Source organism: Eupeodes corollae, chromosome 2, assembly GCF_945859685.1.
Source record: "Eupeodes corollae chromosome 2, idEupCoro1.1, whole genome shotgun sequence".
In the NCBI taxonomy this organism is placed as follows: domain Eukaryota; kingdom Metazoa; phylum Arthropoda; class Insecta; order Diptera; family Syrphidae; genus Eupeodes; species Eupeodes corollae.
Window position 1 is genome coordinate 154758099 of NC_079148.1, and position 20243 is coordinate 154778341.

The 20243-nt window shown below is 32.5% G+C and overlaps 1 protein-coding gene across 1 annotated transcript; it reads left to right on the forward strand.

Annotated features, from left to right (window-relative positions):
* Positions 1-1424: 1424 nt before the first annotated feature.
* LOC129948305 (DNA polymerase epsilon subunit 2) lies at positions 1425-3522 on the forward strand. Its single transcript, XM_056059259.1, has one exon. It carries the CDS (start codon positions 1545-1547, stop codon positions 3414-3416), a length of 1872 nt encoding a protein of 623 aa, XP_055915234.1. The 5' UTR covers positions 1425-1544; the 3' UTR covers positions 3417-3522.
* Positions 3523-20243: the final 16721 nt, after the last annotated feature.

Below are 20243 nucleotides of genomic sequence, written 5' to 3' on the forward strand. Positions count from 1 at the left end.
TGGTCGCGGTATTATCGACCATTCTAATGAGCTTTGGCAGTGCTGGCGGTTAAATTGATGAAATAAGTGATTCAGTAGGCCTAAATTATTTACGTTAACCACGAGATCTTAATATGATTACTTATTAAGTTAAAAGGAATAAATAAATAAAAATAAATAAAGGAATAAGTTCATTTTATGATTCATAATTTAAGTATGTCATTTATTTGAGTTATGGGAAGGTATAAGCATAAAGTTAGTTACTGAAGTTCTATTATATTTATATCACTAAAAATAAATACATAAGCAAAGAAAAATTAAAAGATGTTTTATTTTCATTGAAAAAAGTTAACATCCATCAAAAATGGCAGTGTTAAAAAAGTATTGGCAATAGAAAGGAAACCCAAAAAAAGGAAAATCGCAGTCATTCAGTAGCCACTTTTTTTTTGGGGGCATTTTGTTTTGTGCCAATTTGTAAAAATCCATTTCCAGAAATTTGTATTCCAACAATACATCTACTCTTTTCTTTCATAAGCAAAAGAATAGGACAGATTTGAAACAATTTCGTTTCGTGTATGTGAGATAGAAAAAGTGAATAATGTTTCCTGTGTATTGGTTTATTTCGTTGATTGCTTTTGGAGTTGCTTATGTGCGCGATGTTTGGGCAACTAACGATCAAACTATTTGGTTTCGAAAAAGTTGCATGTGCGCGCCTAGCCTTAGACGTGTGATTTTCAAATAGGCAATACTTTTTTCGGTTATGTTTTGCCATTTCATAATCAGTAGACTTGAACCTGAACACCGTTCAAAAATTGTGCAAAAATAATTATCAAAATAATGGATCACTTCGCGTGACACAACGAAACAATCAATTTATTGAAGGAAATTACTGGTGGACACATAAAATAGTATCGTGGCCCTGTGGCATAACCTACAAGATCGTGCGATTTAACTCCACTGGACTATTTTGTGTATGTTTATGTGCAGTCACTTGTTTGCGATTGACGCCTTAGCGCCCAGCGTGTTATTTCTGGCATACTACCTCAATTGATACAAATTTGGTCGAGAATTGTGCGTATCAGCTGGAAAAATATGTAACAAAGCGTACAAAATGTAATGAAATTAAAAGTAAAGAAGGCACAACTAATTTAGATGCTATCATTTAGATGTAATCTTTACTTCTGTATTGAACTTACTATAGTATAGAAATGAAGATAATCTACATTTTGGTCTATTATCTCTTTTCCTCAAACATTATTTTTATGTATGTCATTCTCTTTTTTAGAAATCAACAATAATTAAAAATCTATGACATCTTTTTATATTAAAGTTACATTGCTATAATTTTTACTAAATCTAACAATATTACTGCACCCTAAAAATGTTTCATTATCACTGAACACTTCCATTTCGGTTTTGGGCGCCAAATTTTTAAATTGACGTTTAACAAGAAAGGGGAATTCAAACTTAAAGTGTGCAACAAGCAAAACCTTGCGGTGACTTTGTTTATTTTTATTTATTGTTGTTTAAAAGAATTATTAAACAGAAACTAATTAAAAAAAACCATGGACAAACTAAAGAAAAAAATCACAACAGCATTCAAACTGAGTGGCTATGTCATCCGTTCAGAAAATGCCACTTACCTCGCCGAACAACTGCTTCCCTTTGAAGCCTCAGAGCACGACAAATGGTTAACGACGGTAATCGAAAACATCCAAAATCTCAAAATAACTTCCACCAACATCGATCGAGTGGTTATTGACAAAGCCATAGGAGAAATTAATCGAGTGGGCTTGCAGGAGCATGAGACAATTTTCGATGTCATTGATGCATTCCAGGCTCCACGATTCGTCTATAATACGCAGAGCAAGAAGTTCGAATACGATAAGAAACCCCGCTCGGTGCTGGCCGACCCCGAGATGCAGGTGGGGTACCTTGAACAGCGCTACAATATGCTATACCAAAAGACTATTCGCCACGAACTCTTCTCCCCGTCGATTATTGAGAAGACCAGCGGTCAGGAGGTGAAGAAGTTCAAACTGCTCAATGTGGAGAATCTACTGGCTTCCACTGAGTTAAAGGAATGTGTGGTATTGGGTCAACTCAACCAGATTGAGGAGGGTAAGATGTTTCTTGAAGATCTCACGGGATACGTTAGGGTAGATCTTACCTCTACGCGGTATCACGCTGGATTCTTTTGCGAGGGTTCGTTCGTTTTGGCCGAGGGTTCATACGAGAACAAGGTCTTCAAAGTCGAAGGCATGGGATTCCCGCCAGCGGAACCGGCTACGAGCAGTCGTGCATTCTTCGGGACGGCTAACAGCTGGGGTGGTAAATCGGAAAAACTGCTCAAGTACTCGGTTGCTCTTCAGGAGGCTGAGCGAACAAACACAGACGCTACGATGGTCTTTCTCTCTGATGTACACCTTGATGATGCAGAAGTCCTTAAAAAGCTTAAGAAACTCTTTATCGGATATGACTCCTGTCCACCAGTGTGCATTGTGCTGATGGGGCCTTTTTCTACAAAAGCCAATAACTTCTTCCAATTGGTGCCACTGTTTAAGCAGCTAGCCGAAGCTGCCAGTGGCTGTGACCAGCTTAAGAAAGAAACTGATCTGATTCTAGTCCCTCATCCCCGTGATCCGATTGAAATGGACATATTTCCGCGTCATGGCATCCCACCGCCCTTGTGTAGCGATTTGCTCAAAGCATGGCCGCGCACCAAGTTGGTCTCAAATCCATGTCGATTGCAGTATTGCACTCAACAGATTCTGGTGTTTCGAATGGATCTGATGGCGCGCATGGCTCGAAACGCCATCCACTTCCCGGAAAACAAGGACATAGACAATCACTTCGCTCGCACTCTTATCTGCCAGGGTCATCTGACGCCATTCGCACGCTTTATAAATCCAATTCTCTGGGACTATGATACTTCTATGTGGCTGTATCCTCTACCCGACTTGGTAGTTATCGGGGATTCTTGCCAGTCCTTTAGTATTACGCAGCATGGTTGCACGATTCTAAATACAGGATCGTTTCCGAAGTCAGGCTTCTCATTCAAGATGTATATTCCTGCTACGAAAACGATCGAGGATTCTGAGATTCCAGACGGATTTCCTGAAGACAATGTTGCGCCTGCTAGCAGCAGCGAAGAGGAGGAGGCAGAAGAAGAAAATGTTTTAGATCAACAAGTAGTGGAGGAGGATGTAGAACAGTTGGCCGAGAGTGAAGTGGTTGATATTGAAGATTCGGAGATTCCAAATGTTTCTCCTATGGAAAATCTAGAAGAAGACACAGAAATACAACCCGATCCCTATGATGAACTTCCGTCAGTTTCTGGGTTGAAAAAGCACCAGATTCCTGGTGCTCTTACAGAAGAGGAAGAAGCACAAATAAGAATGGTTCAAGAATTGGAACTGGATTCCGATTCAGATTGATGAATTTGTTTTAATGTTTAAAAGGCTTTATGGTTAGAAGTTGCTGAAATAATAAGAAGAAGAAAAAGAACGTGTAAAGTAAAATAAATTTATTTTTGTTAAACAATTTTTTTTGATATTTTATTTATTTTTTTAGTCAGAAAGAAAAAATGATTAATTTTTGTCTTATCGATGAATGAATTGAAATGAGTCCAATAAATTAAACAAATTGCCTAAAATCTAATTCTCTTGATGGCACTGAAAAAAGTGATTATTGCAATGATTCCATATCTGAAGGTGGTAGGTCCTTTTTGAGTTATGAAAATGCAAGAAATCAAGGGTTTTTCTTTCTTTTCAGATCAAGAAAACTGAAGAAAAATGAAGAATAAGAATATGAAGATATAAAAATGGTAAGTCAATGAATTTCTTAAACCAACTTTGAAAATGTACGGCAACAAAAGAAACTAGGACTTTTTGATTTAATTGACGTTTATCAAGAAATATTTATAAAATGAATGTGTTTATCTCATGATTAAAGTACAGTTAGTGATCTGGTTTAAAATTTGACCATTATCAACAGAAATGCATTAGGGAAGAATAATTGAAAGTTCATAACAAAGTTTCCATCCATTCACTGGCATATCTTTTTCTAAACTTTTAAGAAAAGTAGGTATGTATTTTGTTTTTGGTCAAAGAATAGTTTTTATATACCGTTAAATTAAATATATCAAACATTTCTCAAAAGAGAAAAAAACGGAGGGATTAAAATTAAGCTAAATTATTTGTTCATAAAAGTTTTTGTGAACAAATTACACTGTTCTACAAACATTTTTAAAATTGATTATTTGTAATGTGACCCAACAGAAGTTGTAGCTATGGCTGTGTAAATCATTTGCTGGAAGGTACTTCCCAGAACCTGAAGGCTCGAATTATTTTCAAAAACTGAACAAATACAAAAAAGGCTGACATGCCGCCCATATAATTACTTCCGATTGAAGCCTTTTAAAATAATTATTATCTTGGCAATAATTTACATTTTAATTTAAGGAACTTCGGAAAGTATGCAATGAATAATAATAATTCGAGCTTGAGCTGGAACGTTAAACAAATTTATTGTGAAAAAATATAAAACTTCTTTTTGATTGACCGAGGCTCAAATTATGATTGTGTAGATTATTTGATTTCTTAATAATTTTAAAATTTCTTTAAGTTTCGAAAAAAAAGATGTCTGATTCTGTTAGAGCACAAACCAAAAATTTAACTCTGTCGTTCCAGCGATGATTTCACTATTGAATTTAAAATTGATTTAATTCATTTAACAAGGTTTTGTATTCACCAAACAATTTATATTTTTCCTAAGTCTTTAATGGCATTAGTTCAAATTCAGGTTTTTAAGATATAACCTTTTCATTATTTCATTATTTTTATTTTCTTTATTTAGCAATATTTAGCTATTTGTATAAACTACTTTATATTCAATATAAATAAACTTATCTTTAAATATACTTTGTTTTTACATAATTTACCAGTTTCTTTTTAAACATTTTACAATTTTGTTCCAATTTCAAATCATTAGGCAATTCATTAAATATTTTTAGACCATTGTAAACAAGCATATTTTGTGCAGAATGCGTTCTTAACAAAGGAAGACGAATATCACATCTATTTCTCAAATTATGACCATTAATATCACTTACATATCTAATTTTATCACATAAATAATTGGGAACCAGCCCATATTTCATTTTAAAGACATAAATTAACACATTCATAATAGTTCTCTGGCTTATGCTTAGCCATTTTAACATATTTAACATATAAACAATCGGGGTTAACCAATGACATTTAAGTATTATTCTCATCGCTTTATTCTGCAACTTTTGTAATCTAACAAACATTGTTATATTACCGAGATAAATTATTGTTGAGGTTTAATTATTGTGTTATACACATTTATTGCACACAGAATTGACATTCGCTTTCTAATTCTCGAAAAAAAACCTATTGTTTTACCAATTTGGTATTGAATTCTAACTTTTTATCAAACATTATTCCCAGATACTTTATTTTGTCTAATATTTCCATAGTCTGGTTTCCAATTTTAACTTCTGCATTCGTTTCTCCGTTAATCATCATACACTTTGTTTTTCCTATATTCAAACTTAATTTATTCATACGAAACCATTTACTTAGTTGCATTAAATCAAAGATAATTTTCTCAACACATTCGTTTATATTTTTGCCTACGACATACAACAATCATCAGCAAATAGTTTTAGGAAAGAATACTTCACTACTTTAGGCATTTCATTAACATACATTATAAATAACAAAGTTCCTAAAACAGACCCTTGCGGAACACCTAAATTCACATTTATAGATTCAGAAACAGCTTCTTCAACTCTTGTTCTTTGCGTTCTCCTCTGTAAATATGATTGGAACCATCTTAACTCCTTGCCTCTGACTCCATATCTATCCAGTTTTTTCAGAAGGATGTCTCTATTTACCAGTCGGTACTCCTCGGGACCTAGTGGGTTAGTATTCTTGGCAATGGGAACCACCAATGATTTTTCCAACAATCCGGGAAAACACCTTCTTTCATTGACTCATTTACTACTTTGCACAAGTGATCTCCAATAGTGTGAAACGAATCAATTATCATGTTAACTGACAACATTTTTGAATCTTTTTATTATTCATGCCTTTGATAAATACTTTTAACTCATTAAAAGTCACAAACTGAAATTCAAAAGTTTTGTCATGGTTTTCAATATAATCAAAATAGTTTTCTTTCGGTATAGCTTTATTTATGTCTATAACACTCGTAACAAAAATTCATTAAGCTTTCCCGCTAGTAATTTACTATCACTTATCAAAACGTTCTCGAATGTAATACTTTTTATTGAACTCTTCTTTTGTTTTAACACTAATGATTTTATTGTTCGCCACATTGTCTTTTGGTCCCTAGACCCTTGGATTTTATTGGACACATACTTATTCTTTGCCTTATTTATTTCAGATTTCAACTTATTACGTGCAAGTCTATACAAATTCCAATCATGAATACAATTCGACCAAATGGCTAGGTTATAATTAGTCTTTTTAGTGAAATACAACAAAAAAAAACATGTATCTATTCTACTTTTATAACTGGTGAAGTATTTTTCTTCCAATGAAATTCGTGATCATTTTCCGAATCCATAAATCGTTGCTTTCTTCAATATTCCATTTAAAAATGTTTTGTATCTTATTTACTTCTTGAGCAATCCGCATTACTTGTTAGGCTTCACCTGTCCCACATAAACCGTAAAGGAATTCTGATTAATTTATTAATGATTAATTTTTAAAACGAATTCATGTTGTAAACAGAATTTGTAAATACACATTTTTTAAATATATTGAAAACAATATAAAAATTAAGTTAAAAATTAATATTTTTGATTTTAAGCATGTACCAGAGGCTAACTCTAAAACGTATTTTTTAAAACGATGAAAGCACGACTTTGAAATATATTCAAATGAAGACTAAATTCCGAAAACTAATTAAGATACCAACATTTTTTAAACAGTGTCCGAAAGATAAACAGATGTGAACAGTGGGAAATCATTAACAATTTTTTAAAAACACAGGTTTTACTATTAAAGAGGTATACACATTTACAAACCTGATGAGATTCCAATTGTTAAATATGTAAATTGTTTTAAACTTTGCTTCGTAACAAGGAATGTATGTTTGGGCTTTAACATGTCCCTCCAACAGGTCGCTTCCACCATAACAAAAGCCCTAGAAGATCTTAGCAATGTTATAATTTTATTGTTATAAAGCGTTTGCTTTTCGATTTACACAAAAAAACATATTTTTCAAAATAATTTAACTTTAAAAATGTATTCTACAATATTAGGAAATTATTAAGACAAGGTAAAAGGTAAACAGTGTTTTGCAAAATTATTGAAAGTTATAAAACAAATATAAACCTTTTTGTGTCTAACTATGGAAGAAATGTTATGCGTCCTCAAGAAAACTTAATTCACTTCAGTTGAACAAACAAAAATATTGGGGGTGGATCTGACAAAAATCTAAAGCCGCGAAGATTTTCAACTAACGCCAACTGGTTTAAAGTACAAAAGCAATGGAACACCCTTTCGGAAAAAAAAATTACTAAAACTTGTTGAATTCATGCTGAGTCATATAGAGTCGGTCAATAAAATGAAACAGGCTATTCCGGCTATGGAAAAAAACCACTTAACAATTTTTTTATTTCAAAACTGACTCTTTCTTAATTAAATTTTACAATTTTCGCTATTCGGTCGTATAATTTTTTAATTATGTTTATAGATTAGTTGATTTGTTGCTTTCCCTATTATTTTGAACAGCTGTATATCTACATAAGTAGCAAAAGTCACGATGCGAAATCATTAACGAAACGGATTTAACCCAAAATCTAGTGAACCAATTTTATTTTACGGCCATAATTAATTCATGATCGGATTCCTTATTATTTTCAGCAAATTTTCCATAATACAAGTGATCTTTAAATGTCGAGTTTTCTTCGCTCGGAAAAGCATTTAAACAACGACTTCCATCTTATCTTTCATTTTTATTGTATTCAAGAAAAGTGATTTTTAACATTGTTTATTTCGAAAAAGTTTGAGGTTTTAACTAAAAATTATTTATTAAAATTTGTATCTTCTTATCATTGTTGGCCCGAACTAAAAACTAAATTTAAAATTTTCCACTCACTTTCAACTTGTGCGCGACACCTGATTCGCGGTCTTCCTCTACTGCGCTGTCCTGTGGGTGTGGATTCGAAGACTTTCCGAGACGGGCCACTCCCCTTCTATGCACACGGGACCGCACGAAGAACTTTTCGCTCGAAACGACCCAAGATGCTCTCATCCTTTTTTATTATAGTCCATGCTACTGCACCGCATAACAGGACGGGGATAATGAGGGTCTTATACAGCGACACTTTGGTTCTTCGAGATAGGGCTTTGCCACTCAATTGCTTTTTTAGCCCAAAGAAACAGCTGTTAGCAAGACTTATTCTTCATTTGATCTCAGCGCTGGTGTTGTTTTCTGCGTTTACAGCGGACCGTAGGTAGACGAAGTCCTTGACTACCTCAAAGTTACGTCTGTCGATGGTGACTTTTCGACGAAACGTCGGTGTTGTAAGCCCATTCTTCACGACAGCAAATGTACTTTGTTTTTCCCTCATTAACCGTTGAACCCGTTTTTGCCGCCTCTGCCTCAATACTCAAGACATCACGCTGAGTTCTTCCGATTATGTCAATGTCATCAGCATATGCTAGTAATTGGACAGACTTTTGAAGATAGTGCCTTAGTCTTGACGTAAGAGCTCTGCACTTTTTTTTTTAAATACGATGTTACAGAAATCGCATGACAGCGCATCTAAAAAACTAAAACTCTTATTGACATCGAAAGGTTCTGTTTAGTTGTTTCCATTATGGAGCAGCGTGAATTCTCCATAATCATCCTGCAGAAACGGACGAGTTTGGCAGGGATGCCAAAACATTGCTCTAAATTCTAATTTGCCCTCGGACTATGAATTTTTCTGTCGACTTAGAAAAGAATTTCTGTTTTTATCTAAATTTTTGTATAGTTCCTATTGCCAGTCAATTGAACAAAATTTAAAACGTAATCCTAAGGCCTTTTGGAGATTTGTAAATGATAAGCGAAGCAGTGTTGGTTTTCCTGATCGCATGGAATATAATGGAGTTTCATCAACAAATTCAAATGAAATAGTTGACATGTTTGCTAGTCATTTTCAAAAAATTTATAGTTCGTCTAATTCGTTTTCAAGTTTTCCATGTAATTTAGCACCCATAACAGATTGTTGTTCCATGTTTGTTGAATTTGATGAAGTTTTTACTGCGCTTAAAGAGCTTAAGCCTACAACTTTTCCAGATTTGCTTGGGATTTACCCAATTGTTTTAAAATCATGCGCTTCCGTCTTAAGTCTGCCTTTACAAATAATTTTTAATAAATCCCTTTCAACAGGAACTTATTTAGATGAATGGAAGACTTCATGTATAATTCCTCTATTCAAATCTGGAATGAAGGATTTGGTTATTAATTATAGGCCTATTTGCCATATGCCAGTAGTGCCCAAACTTTTGGACAAACTTATGCACCAAAAAATTGTTTACATAATTGGTAATTCTATTTCTGAATTTCAACACGGGTTTTATAAAGGTCGATCAACGTGCACAAATTTAGTTGAGTTTACCCATTTTTGTTCATCTGTTATGGAATCCGGTGCACAGGTTGATGTGTGCTACACAGATTTTGTAAAAGCGTTCAGCAGAACTAACTTGAATATTTTGTTGGCAAAACTTAAAGCTTATGGTTTTGATGGCTTAATTTTAAAATGGTTTGAGTCTTATTTATTAGGAAGAAAACAGATTGTCTACATAGGCAACTATCGTTCTAAGGAAATCTTAGCTTTGTCGGGTGTACCAGAAGGAAGCCATTTGGGTCCTTCTTTGTTTTTATTGTACATTAATGATCTTGTAAGTGTTTTTCGTAATTGTCATGTTCTTATATTTGCTGATGACATAAAAATCTTCAAAGAAATAAAATCTATTAACGATTGTTTTGCCTTCCAAAATGAACTTAATAGATTTCATGATTGGTGTATTACTAACGACCTTGTGCTTAATTATGACAAATGTGCTGTAATGACTTATAATCGCATTTTGCATCCAATTTTGTCGGATTATTTAATGAATGACATTAAACTGTTAAGGGTATTTGAAATAAAAGATCTTGGTGTAGTTTTTGATTCCAAACTTTGTTTTGAGCGCCATGTTGACTGCATAGTTTCAAAAGCTAATTCCCTTTTAGGATTTATTAAAAGAAATTCCTCTGGTTTTAAAGATCCTTATACGGTGAAGTCTCTTTATTGTTCCTTAGTCCGACCTGTCCTTGAGTATTGCAGCATTGTTTGGTTTCCTACTACAGTAAAAAAAGTTAACAGAATTGAAAGAGTGCAGAAATGTTTTTTGAGATTTGCTTTGAGAAATTTTGTTTTACCTGTTAATGTCTCTTTGAGCTATACTTCTAAATGTTTGTTGTTGGGTTTTGAAACTCTTGAAAAGCGAAGGAAGGTTTTTAGTGTTATTTTTATACGTGATATTTTATGTTTTTCAATCAAATGTGATAATTTACTTTTTTTAATGAATGTTTATGCACCGTTAAGATCATTAAGATCAAGAGAATTGTTGTATGCTGAGCGCCACTCTACCTTGTATGGTCAGCGGGAGCCTATTTCTCGTAGTATCAATCTGTTTAATATTGCCAATGAAGATGTTGATATTTTTTGCATGTCCAGAGAAACTTTAAAAAATTCTCTCAAATATGTTGATTTTTAACTTAATTATTTATTTCTGCTTTTGCTTATATGTACATACATTATATTTATAATTTATTTTACTTTGTTCTTGTTATATTTTTTCAAATCTGTTGATATTTTCGTATCGTAGATAAATAAATAAATAAATAAATAAATAAATATACAGCTCGTCCCCGTATATGCTGTCTGGCCTTGAAATCGATGAAAAGATGGCTGGTGTCGATTTGATGTTCTTGGGTTTTTTCCAGGATCTGCCGTAATGTGAATATTTGATCAAGTGTGGACTTTCCTGGTCTAAAACCACTCTGATAAGGACCTATCAGGTTGTTGACGATGTGCTTTAGACGTTTACATATTACAGCAGAGAAGATTTTGTAAGCGATGTTAAGTAAACTGATTCCTCTATAGTTGGTGCAGTTTAGAGGGGCTCCTTTTTTCAGAACTACAGACTTGTCTTTGGTTTTCTTTTTTACATTTAGTGCTATATTTTAATAAAAGTAATAAATTTAATAATACAAATAATTATCATATTTCTAAAACACTTATTTGTGTAATATTTGTCAGAAATTATTTTCGATACAGAATTCGTAAACAAAGCTTTATCTATACGGAAAATTTGTAGATCGATTAGTATCAACTTTTCTCGTGAATACTTCGTTTCAGTGAAAAATTCATTCGTATCCTAATTTTTTGGTTTTTAAATATATTTCAAAAACGACCGACATAAATTAACACAAAGTTGAATCAAAGACTTTTGTTTCAAATTCACTTGAGTTATTAGAATATAAAATATTTCCAATCTGAAATGTCAGTCTACTCTTAAGTAATTAACCTACCTTACTGCAAATTCTCAAAATTTGAATTTAATTTTATTGTGACATCATCCAGCTTGTAACACAAAGCTCAAAAGAATCCCATCAAAAATACGGCTGTTATTCTCTTTACCAATTATTCGCTCATCAAAAATGTCAACAACATTTGTTGCCCTTCATAAGGACTTAGTCCTTATTGTATTGAAACACAATCATCCTAAAAGATAAACCCATAAAAAAGGACATTTTAACACTCAATACGATGAAACCACACATTAGATGCTTCCATCATTTTTTATCTATTTAGAAGAATGATGAAGATAATTTTATCTTTTCAACCCTTAGTTGCACACATTACAGGATTCAAGTTACCCTCGTCGTCGTCGTCCTTAGAATGAATTGTTTGCATTAAATAAAAAAATATATAGAAACAAATGTAAGTAAACCAAACATGCGGTAAAAAATGTTGAAATGCATTCGAGAGAAATCGTGTTAACGAGTTCACGATCGCGTAAAATTGAATCAAGGCTTTTCCGCAGATTTCATTTAAACCTACACCGACTCTCGCTCTCTTGTTGTCACCCACCCTTACTGGGAATCATTTTAAACACTAGAAGCCAAAGGAACAAACAGGACACGCTCTTGTCTCTTGTGGACATTTTACAGTGTTTCTTTTTTTTGTCCTTAATTTTGATGCATCTAAACCGGAAGTTTGTTTTCTTTTAATGTACTTAAAATTTTCCGCATTTGTGGATACTAATTAAATTGAGGACACTGACAGGATCAAAATATTTTCTACATCCTTCTCTTTTCGTATATATAATAAATCTCTTGTCACCATTGCCAGTTCTTGGACTTGTCGTACTCGTTGTCACTGCTAACCCTTTCCCAACTACATCCCCATTCTATCTATGATATTTTTCGACCACTTAACAGACAATATTTTAATCAGCCTACAGAATGAAAGGATAATAGCCTATCAGGACGAACAAGAAGCAAGAACAAAACACAAACACAATCCTAACAAAATGAAGGAACAATGCCCAGCAAAAACACAATAAATTTCACAATTACACAAAGTCGAATTTATATGGCACTTGTGAGCTTGTGACCCCCAGGCAAGGACACAATCCGAAATTTCACCGTAATACCAGATTTTCGTTCGTCCTCGAAAGTTCTGCCTGCCAGCCTGGTTGCTTGCTGCGTCTCCTGCTCTATTGTTCACTCACACAAAAACCCTGGACTTATAAAATAAGATAACTGCGTGGGTTTGGTTTATTGGTTGGTTGATGATGTGCCTCCATATTTAAGCACACTCTTTCATAGTGGAATGGTCGGTCGCTTCGGTGGGTTTTTGGTGTGGTTAAAACATTTTGCCAGCTGAAGGACCCAAATCGGAAAATCGGCTTATGTCTCCAATGGCGATTGGTGTCTATCTGTGGGAAATAATTGCAATCGTGCCGACCAAACAACATAGCAGCCAGCACCCGGTTTCGCGTTATGCTGCGATACGAGAACCATCAAAACCAGGAGGCAAAGGCTTCGCTCGTCGTTGTCGACCGGATTTTCATCACAGGATTCAAGCTTTTATATGTGTATGTATGTACCTACCGCACCGACACACTCCCACATTTATTATCTTTCTACCGTGTTGACAGTGGTTGGCTAAATCGTCGTCGTTGTCCGCTTTTACACCAAACACCACGCTAAGAGGATAACCAGGACCCAACCCACCACCATTTATGAGGGCTCAATACAGCCGGGCATCCCGTGCCTAGGCGAACCATAGTAATGCTCGAATGCCGAGAATTTTTGTGTACTTATATCTGAAACGGTTGTGTTGGATTTTTTTAAATTCCGGATTAATCTGATAACTCGCGGACATTTTTGATTAATGGTTCGTTTCGTCATCGGAGAATGTGGTATCTGCAGTTGCTATTATTTTTGTTTTTCTTTTTATTTATTCTTTTCTTTTTCTGTTTCTGTTTCCATAAACAAAGTATAATTGTTTTTTGCTCATCTGTTTGGCTTAAAAAATAAACAAAGGATGAGTTTTACAGATTGCTTTTGCTTTTTGTTGCCTTGAATGGTTTTCAAAAGAAAGACACATCAAGAACAAAGCCGATTAATGTACTTCTCCTGCTCCTGAGAGTCTTGAGGGGTATTTTCTATTTTAGGTAACTTGTAAGTAATTTTATTTATTTTTGAAGCCGGATCTGATGTACTTAACTTTGAGGTATGGCAAGATTTTTTAATATGTTACGATAATCTGTAAATTTTCACAGTTTTTGTAAATGAAATGTTACACCTCTGACCAAAATAATATAAACAAAACTTAATTATGTCTTAAGTACTTGTATTAGGCAACAAATTTTAAGTTTGGCCATTTCATTTGAATGCATTTTTTAAAAAGTAATTAAAACTTTGTAGTCTGTTTCCTGCAGAATTGAAAAAAGACTGGCCAACTAAGTACTGACATTTTTCTTAGGAGTTCAGAACCACATTTTAGTGACAATTCTTCAGAGATTTGTTTTGTTAGAAAACTATTGCTGACCAACTTCAAGATACAACTGATTTGCGTTTTAAAATCTCACAGCATATGTATATTTTGAATGCAGAGCTTACGTGCGGAGAAGCTCTTAGCCACATTAAGTATCGAATTTCAAAATTATTTCCGCAGGCATCCAGAAGTTTTTTGTAGTTATTCTTAGTTTTTTTTTTTGCATTTTATAACGTAAGCAGAATGGTTTTAAATTTTGGTCAACAATTAATCTTTAGCACTTAAACATTAGCCGTTTTTGTCATTTTCGTGTTAAAAAAAAACAAATAGATTTGCCCTCCCTGGACTCGATTGCAACTTCCGTTGGAATTTAAAGTGTATTGATAAGAGTTTAAAAAATTAAAAAAAATTGTAATTAACTCCTCATAGTTTAACTTAAAAATATAATATCAAATTGGTGAATTTAAATAAAATAAAATAATTATAAAATCCACTGAAGTGTAGAATATGATTTTGACTTGAAAAAATAATAGAAACGAATTAAGAACGGTTTATTGTTTAATGCTTTGAACTATTGTTAATACTTTAATTTGGGGTCGTAGCACCTTAACTTTTGCCAACAAAATTGCATCTTACACCATAAAATTAAAAAGAGGCTGGGATGCGACCCACACTGATAACTTCCCCTCCCGTCCGTCGATTTGCTTTGCTTAAAAGTTTGTAGGTTTTCGTGTTGGTTTAAAAAAGTTGTCAGTTGAATTATGTTTAACAAGTTTAAAATTACCAACAATATTTTTCATATAAAGAAATATTTCAGTTTGAAAATCTTCCTTTGTTAAATAGATTTATAGTCGAAAACAAATGTTTACCAATTTTAGTAGCATTCCTTCAGTTTTTAAAAATTGGATAAATGAAATTAATTTGAAAGATATCAAGAATCAAACAACAATTTTTACCAAATTTGCGTACTTTTTTTGTAGATTTTATTTTTTTATAAAAAAAAAACTACTGAATACCGAAAACAATATTTTCTGTAAAATAAAAAAAAAGTTTGACAATATTTTTAATTTTTGAAAAGATATTTGAGTCGAATGTAAATTTTTACCAAGTTTTAGTATTTTTTTTTAGGTTTTTATTTTTTGTAAAAAAACGTTAATTCGATTTTTTTCAAAATTTTACTGAATGTTGACAACAATATTTTTTAAAAGACAAAAGTAATTTAAAGCCAATGTCTCAAAGTTTTAAAAAGATATTTGAGTCGAAAATCAAATTTTTCCAACTTTTATTAATTGTTTTTGTTTAGGTTTTTATCTTTGTATATAAATTTAATTCGATTTTTCTCAAAATTTTTCCGAATGTCGAAAACAATAATTCTTATACGTTTATATAAGTTGGAAGCCATAATCTCAAATTTTTGAAAAGCTATTTGAGTCGAAAGTAAATTTTTACCAAGTTTTAGTATTGTTTTTTTAGGTTTTTATTTTTTATAAAAAAAAATATGTCAATTTGATTTTTCTCAAAATTTTATCAGATGTTTAAAACGTTATTTTTCGTTGCACAAAATTGTTTTGGAGATGAAATCATATTTTATTCGTAAAATTTTTGAAATGCCCATTTTTTTCAGTTTTTTTTAATTTATAAAAAAACGTAAATTGTTATATTTTAGATTAACAAAAATGTTCACTGTTTTTTTAAATTGTTATGGTAAAAAAACTACCCAAGCAATTTTCTTGAGAGCTCTTTCTGCATCTTTCTGCCTTATTATCTGTATAACTACAGTGACTATATTTTTCGAGACAAAATAATGAACACATTTTTGTATGCTATTGAGTTATAGTAAATAAATATAATATAATATAAATGAATTAATAAATATAGTATACTTAGGCATAATTATAAAATGAACAAAAAAGGAACTTTCATCGATAAGAAACAAAACATATATACAAATAACACAGATTCTTTCAGTCTCTAACTTATTAACAAAAAAAAAATAAACAAAATCTTAAACTCTTTTATATTATATTTGCTAGTTAAACAACTTTGACATCGAATAACAATATATTAATATTGTTAAAATAAGTACTTTTTCGGAAGAATAATAATATACAATAAAATAATAATAAGAATATTTTTTTTTAATTAATTCTTAAATTCGATGCAATTTAATTTATAATTGCTAAATGAAAATAGACCTGATTGCTTAAATTTGTTTATTGCTTTTTTTTTCTGTTTGTCCATAGATTGTTTAAAATGGAGACAATTCTCTCTGTAGGGGCATTAGACCCAGAAAGGCATAAATAAATCTCTACGATTTTTTAAATGTTTCATACTGTATCATTTTTTTTATTAAAAAACTTGAAAATTTCGACCCACCTATCTCCAGCACTTATTTGGCTCTTCTTCCATTCAACAATTTTTTCTAAACAAACGTAACTTTTTACACATGAATACTCGTCGAAAACATCAGTGCCAATAAATGAAATATTGCATCTCTTTTCATAATATACATTAAACTTAACTCCACTTTGTCCCAGGAAAGATTACTTTTGGAAAATGCTCTAACAAGTCCAAATGCAGAAGATATGAGTTTCATTCACATTCACTGGAAGTTATTTTTACCATTGTCATGGTCAGTCAAACTTAATGGTAAAATTAATTTCCAGTGGTGAAAGTCATCCTGTGCGCAAGTGTAAGAGTATTAGTTTAACTTTTCCTGTATGTGAGGATGTATAATATGATTTCATTTTTTAATTGGGAGAGTAGGAAGTGTTACGAAAAAGAAAGACTAAAAATACGTTTTCATTAAACATTTTTTATTATTTTAAAATCAAATAATCATTATGGGTAGTATCTATGGCATGATAATTAGTGCGTTGGACTGTCATACAAGGGGTCTTGGGTTAAATCCCTGACTGTGCCACCTTAATTTAAAAAAAAAGAACTTTCGCGGGTACTGCCTCTTGCGAGGAAATCGCAAATCCTTCAAGAGTATTTCTTGTCATGAAAAAGTGCTTTCTCAAATTAGCCGTTCGGATTCGGCCTAAAATTCCATTCCTAAATGTAAGTCACTAGGCCCTGGTTCCCAACGGACTGTTGCGCTACCCAATTTATTTGTTTAATCATTATGGACCCTCTATTAAGTTTATTTCATTATAGAGATAATATTCTTTTCACAGCTTCGGTTAATTTTTTGCATTGAAAAAATTGGACTGGATTGGATTGAAAAAGACGTTTCTACTTATTTTTTCGGCCTTCGACCTTAAATGAAGGACTGTGTACATTTTCTTCTTTTTAATACTTTAAGACTTTAACTATTTCGGTCATTGTTTCTTCATCTGCTCACAAGTTTTTTAATCAAGTACGTAACATTCAAAACCAATGAAAGTTAATCAATATCCCATTTTATATAAGTTAGCAAGAAAATCATGTACTTCTTAAAAACAAATAAGAATAATTGGAATTAGTTAATTAAATTAAAAACGACAATTTTATACAAAATGGACATTTTGTCAGAATCGCAAGAAAAACACTCAATATTTTTTCCGGATTGATTTGCATATTTTCGATAAGAAACTAGTGCATTTTTAAATGTCGATTTGTGAATAAAATAAAAGCCTTCGTTTCTCTTATTTTTTCCATTACTGTTTATCCTTGTTTATCTAATATAAAACTTCTAGAAAATTCCAGCACAAATTTTCAAAAGAGGAAAAATATGTTACTTCCTTCATGTTGACGATGAATTTAAAAATAATTGTTATTAACCCCAAAAAAGTTGTCCGTTTATACAGTTGGTTATTTTTATCCAAATAAAGGGTGATTTTTTTGAGGTTAGGATTTTCATGCATTAGTATTTGACAGATCACGCGGGATTTCAGACATGGTGTCAAAGAGAAAGATGCTCAGTATGCTTTGACATTTCATCATGAATAGACTTACGAGCAACGCTTGCAAATTATTGAATTTTATTACCAAAATCAGTGTTCGGTTCGAAATGTGTTTCGCGCTATACGTCCGATTTATGGTCTACATAATCGACCAAGTGAGCAAACAATTAATGCGATTGTGACCAAGTTTCGCACTCAGTTTACTTTATTGGACATTAAACCAACCACACGAATGCGTACAGTGCGTACAGAAGAGAATATTGCGTCTGTTTCTGAGAGTGTTGCTGAAGACAGTGAAATGTCGATTCGTCGCCGTTCGCAGCAATTGGGTTTGTGTTATTCGACCACATGGAAGATTTTACGCAAAGATCTTGGTGTAAAACCGATGAGGCTCATTTCTGGTTGAATGGCTACGTAAATAAGCAAAATTGCCGCATTTGGAGTGAAGAGCAACCAGAAGCCGTTCAAGAACTGCCCATGCATCCCGAAAAATGCACTGTTTGGTGTGGTTTGTACGCTAGTGGAATCATTGGACCGTATTTTTTCAAAGATGCTGTTGGACGCAACGTTACGGTGAATGGCGATCGCTATCGTTCAATGCTAACGAACTTTTTGTTGCCAAAAATGGAAGAACTGAACTTGGTTGACATGTGGTTTCAACAAAATGGCGCTACATGCCACACAGCTCGCGATTCTATGGCCATTTTGAGGGAAAACTTCGGAGAACAATTCATCTCAAGGAATGGACCGGTAAGTTGGCCACCAAGATCATGCGATTTGACGCCTTTAGACTATTTTTTGTGGGGCTACGTCAAGTCTAAGGTCTACACAAATAAGCCAGCAACTATTCCAGCTTTGGAAGACAACATTTCCGAAGAAATTCGGGCTATTCCGGCCGAAATGCTCGAAAAAGTTACCCAAAATTGGACTTTCCGAATGGACCACCTAAGACGCAGCCGCGGTCAACATTTAAATGAAATTATCTTCAAAAAGTAAATGTCATGGACCAATCTAACGTTTCAAATAAAGAATCGATGAGATTTTGCAAATTTTATGCGTTTTTTTTTTTAAAGTTCTCAAGCTCTTAAAAAATCACCGTTTATAAGACAATTTTTCAGTAGATAATCAGATGACAATTGCCGACAACTTTGTATCTTCGAATTAATAATGTGTACATGGTTAGAAAACAACAATATTGGTAGAATCATTGGAAGACAATGTTTTTTGACAGATGACAGATGATATGGAAATTTATTTTAGAAGTAAAAACAACAGGTAAAATATTTAAAAATACAAAATATAAATAAATTGAAAAAATAATGAAAAAGGCAATAACGACTATCTTGGAAAATTTGTTAATGCGTCTCACCATTTTCAAATTTTTGTTGTATAGCTTCTTTTTTATTATTGTTGCGAAGCGGTGACTTCTTATTTGTTTTAATGTTCGTAGTTTTCAAATTCTTTCAAAATCATTTACACTTTTTTTTGTTGTTTCCTGCTCAAAAACTTTCTGCCAATTAAATATTTGATGATGTTGCTTGGAAGGAACATCGTTCATTCATTATACTGGACAACCGTCCAATTATTTGAAAATATAAAAACTTAGATGGTTAGTAGACGAGTACAAACGAATAACGATTACAAGAAGTAGGCCAATTATTTGATAGAAAATTTGGCGACACTTTCGACAGATGAAATTGGATGTTTATATGGTTGACAGAAAATTGGTTAAAATGTTTTAAGAGAAATTTGTCAATATTGGAAGATCTTCCAATTGTGTATACTTAACATTAGCTTTCCATTAAAAAAACAGCTTATAAGTACGAAACGTTCCTATTATTTTGGTAATATCTGTATCACTCTTTTTATAATTTCATTCGCTTTGGATAATTCTTTTGCAATATTAAAACAAACAGTTTCGGATGGAATCGTAATAATTTTATATATAAATTTACTTGTCGGACTAAATAATTAAATCTTAGTTTTAATATGTATAAAAAAGATGATTCTATAAATTAAACCTAACCCTTGAAAGTCTGTTTCGAAAAAGAGCCTTCTGTCTTGTCGTGTAGCAGTTTAAAATAAAACCAAATTCTCTTCTCAATCCCTTTTTATTGCGTCCACATGTTTGACCACCTGTCCTCGAAAAATACAGATGGTCAAGTCGATTAATATACTGGTTTCATTATCCTTACTGTAATCATAAAGGTAATTAGAAGAAAAACCCTTCCACATCCTCATCAAAAGTAAAAACATCACTATCACTTATATCCACT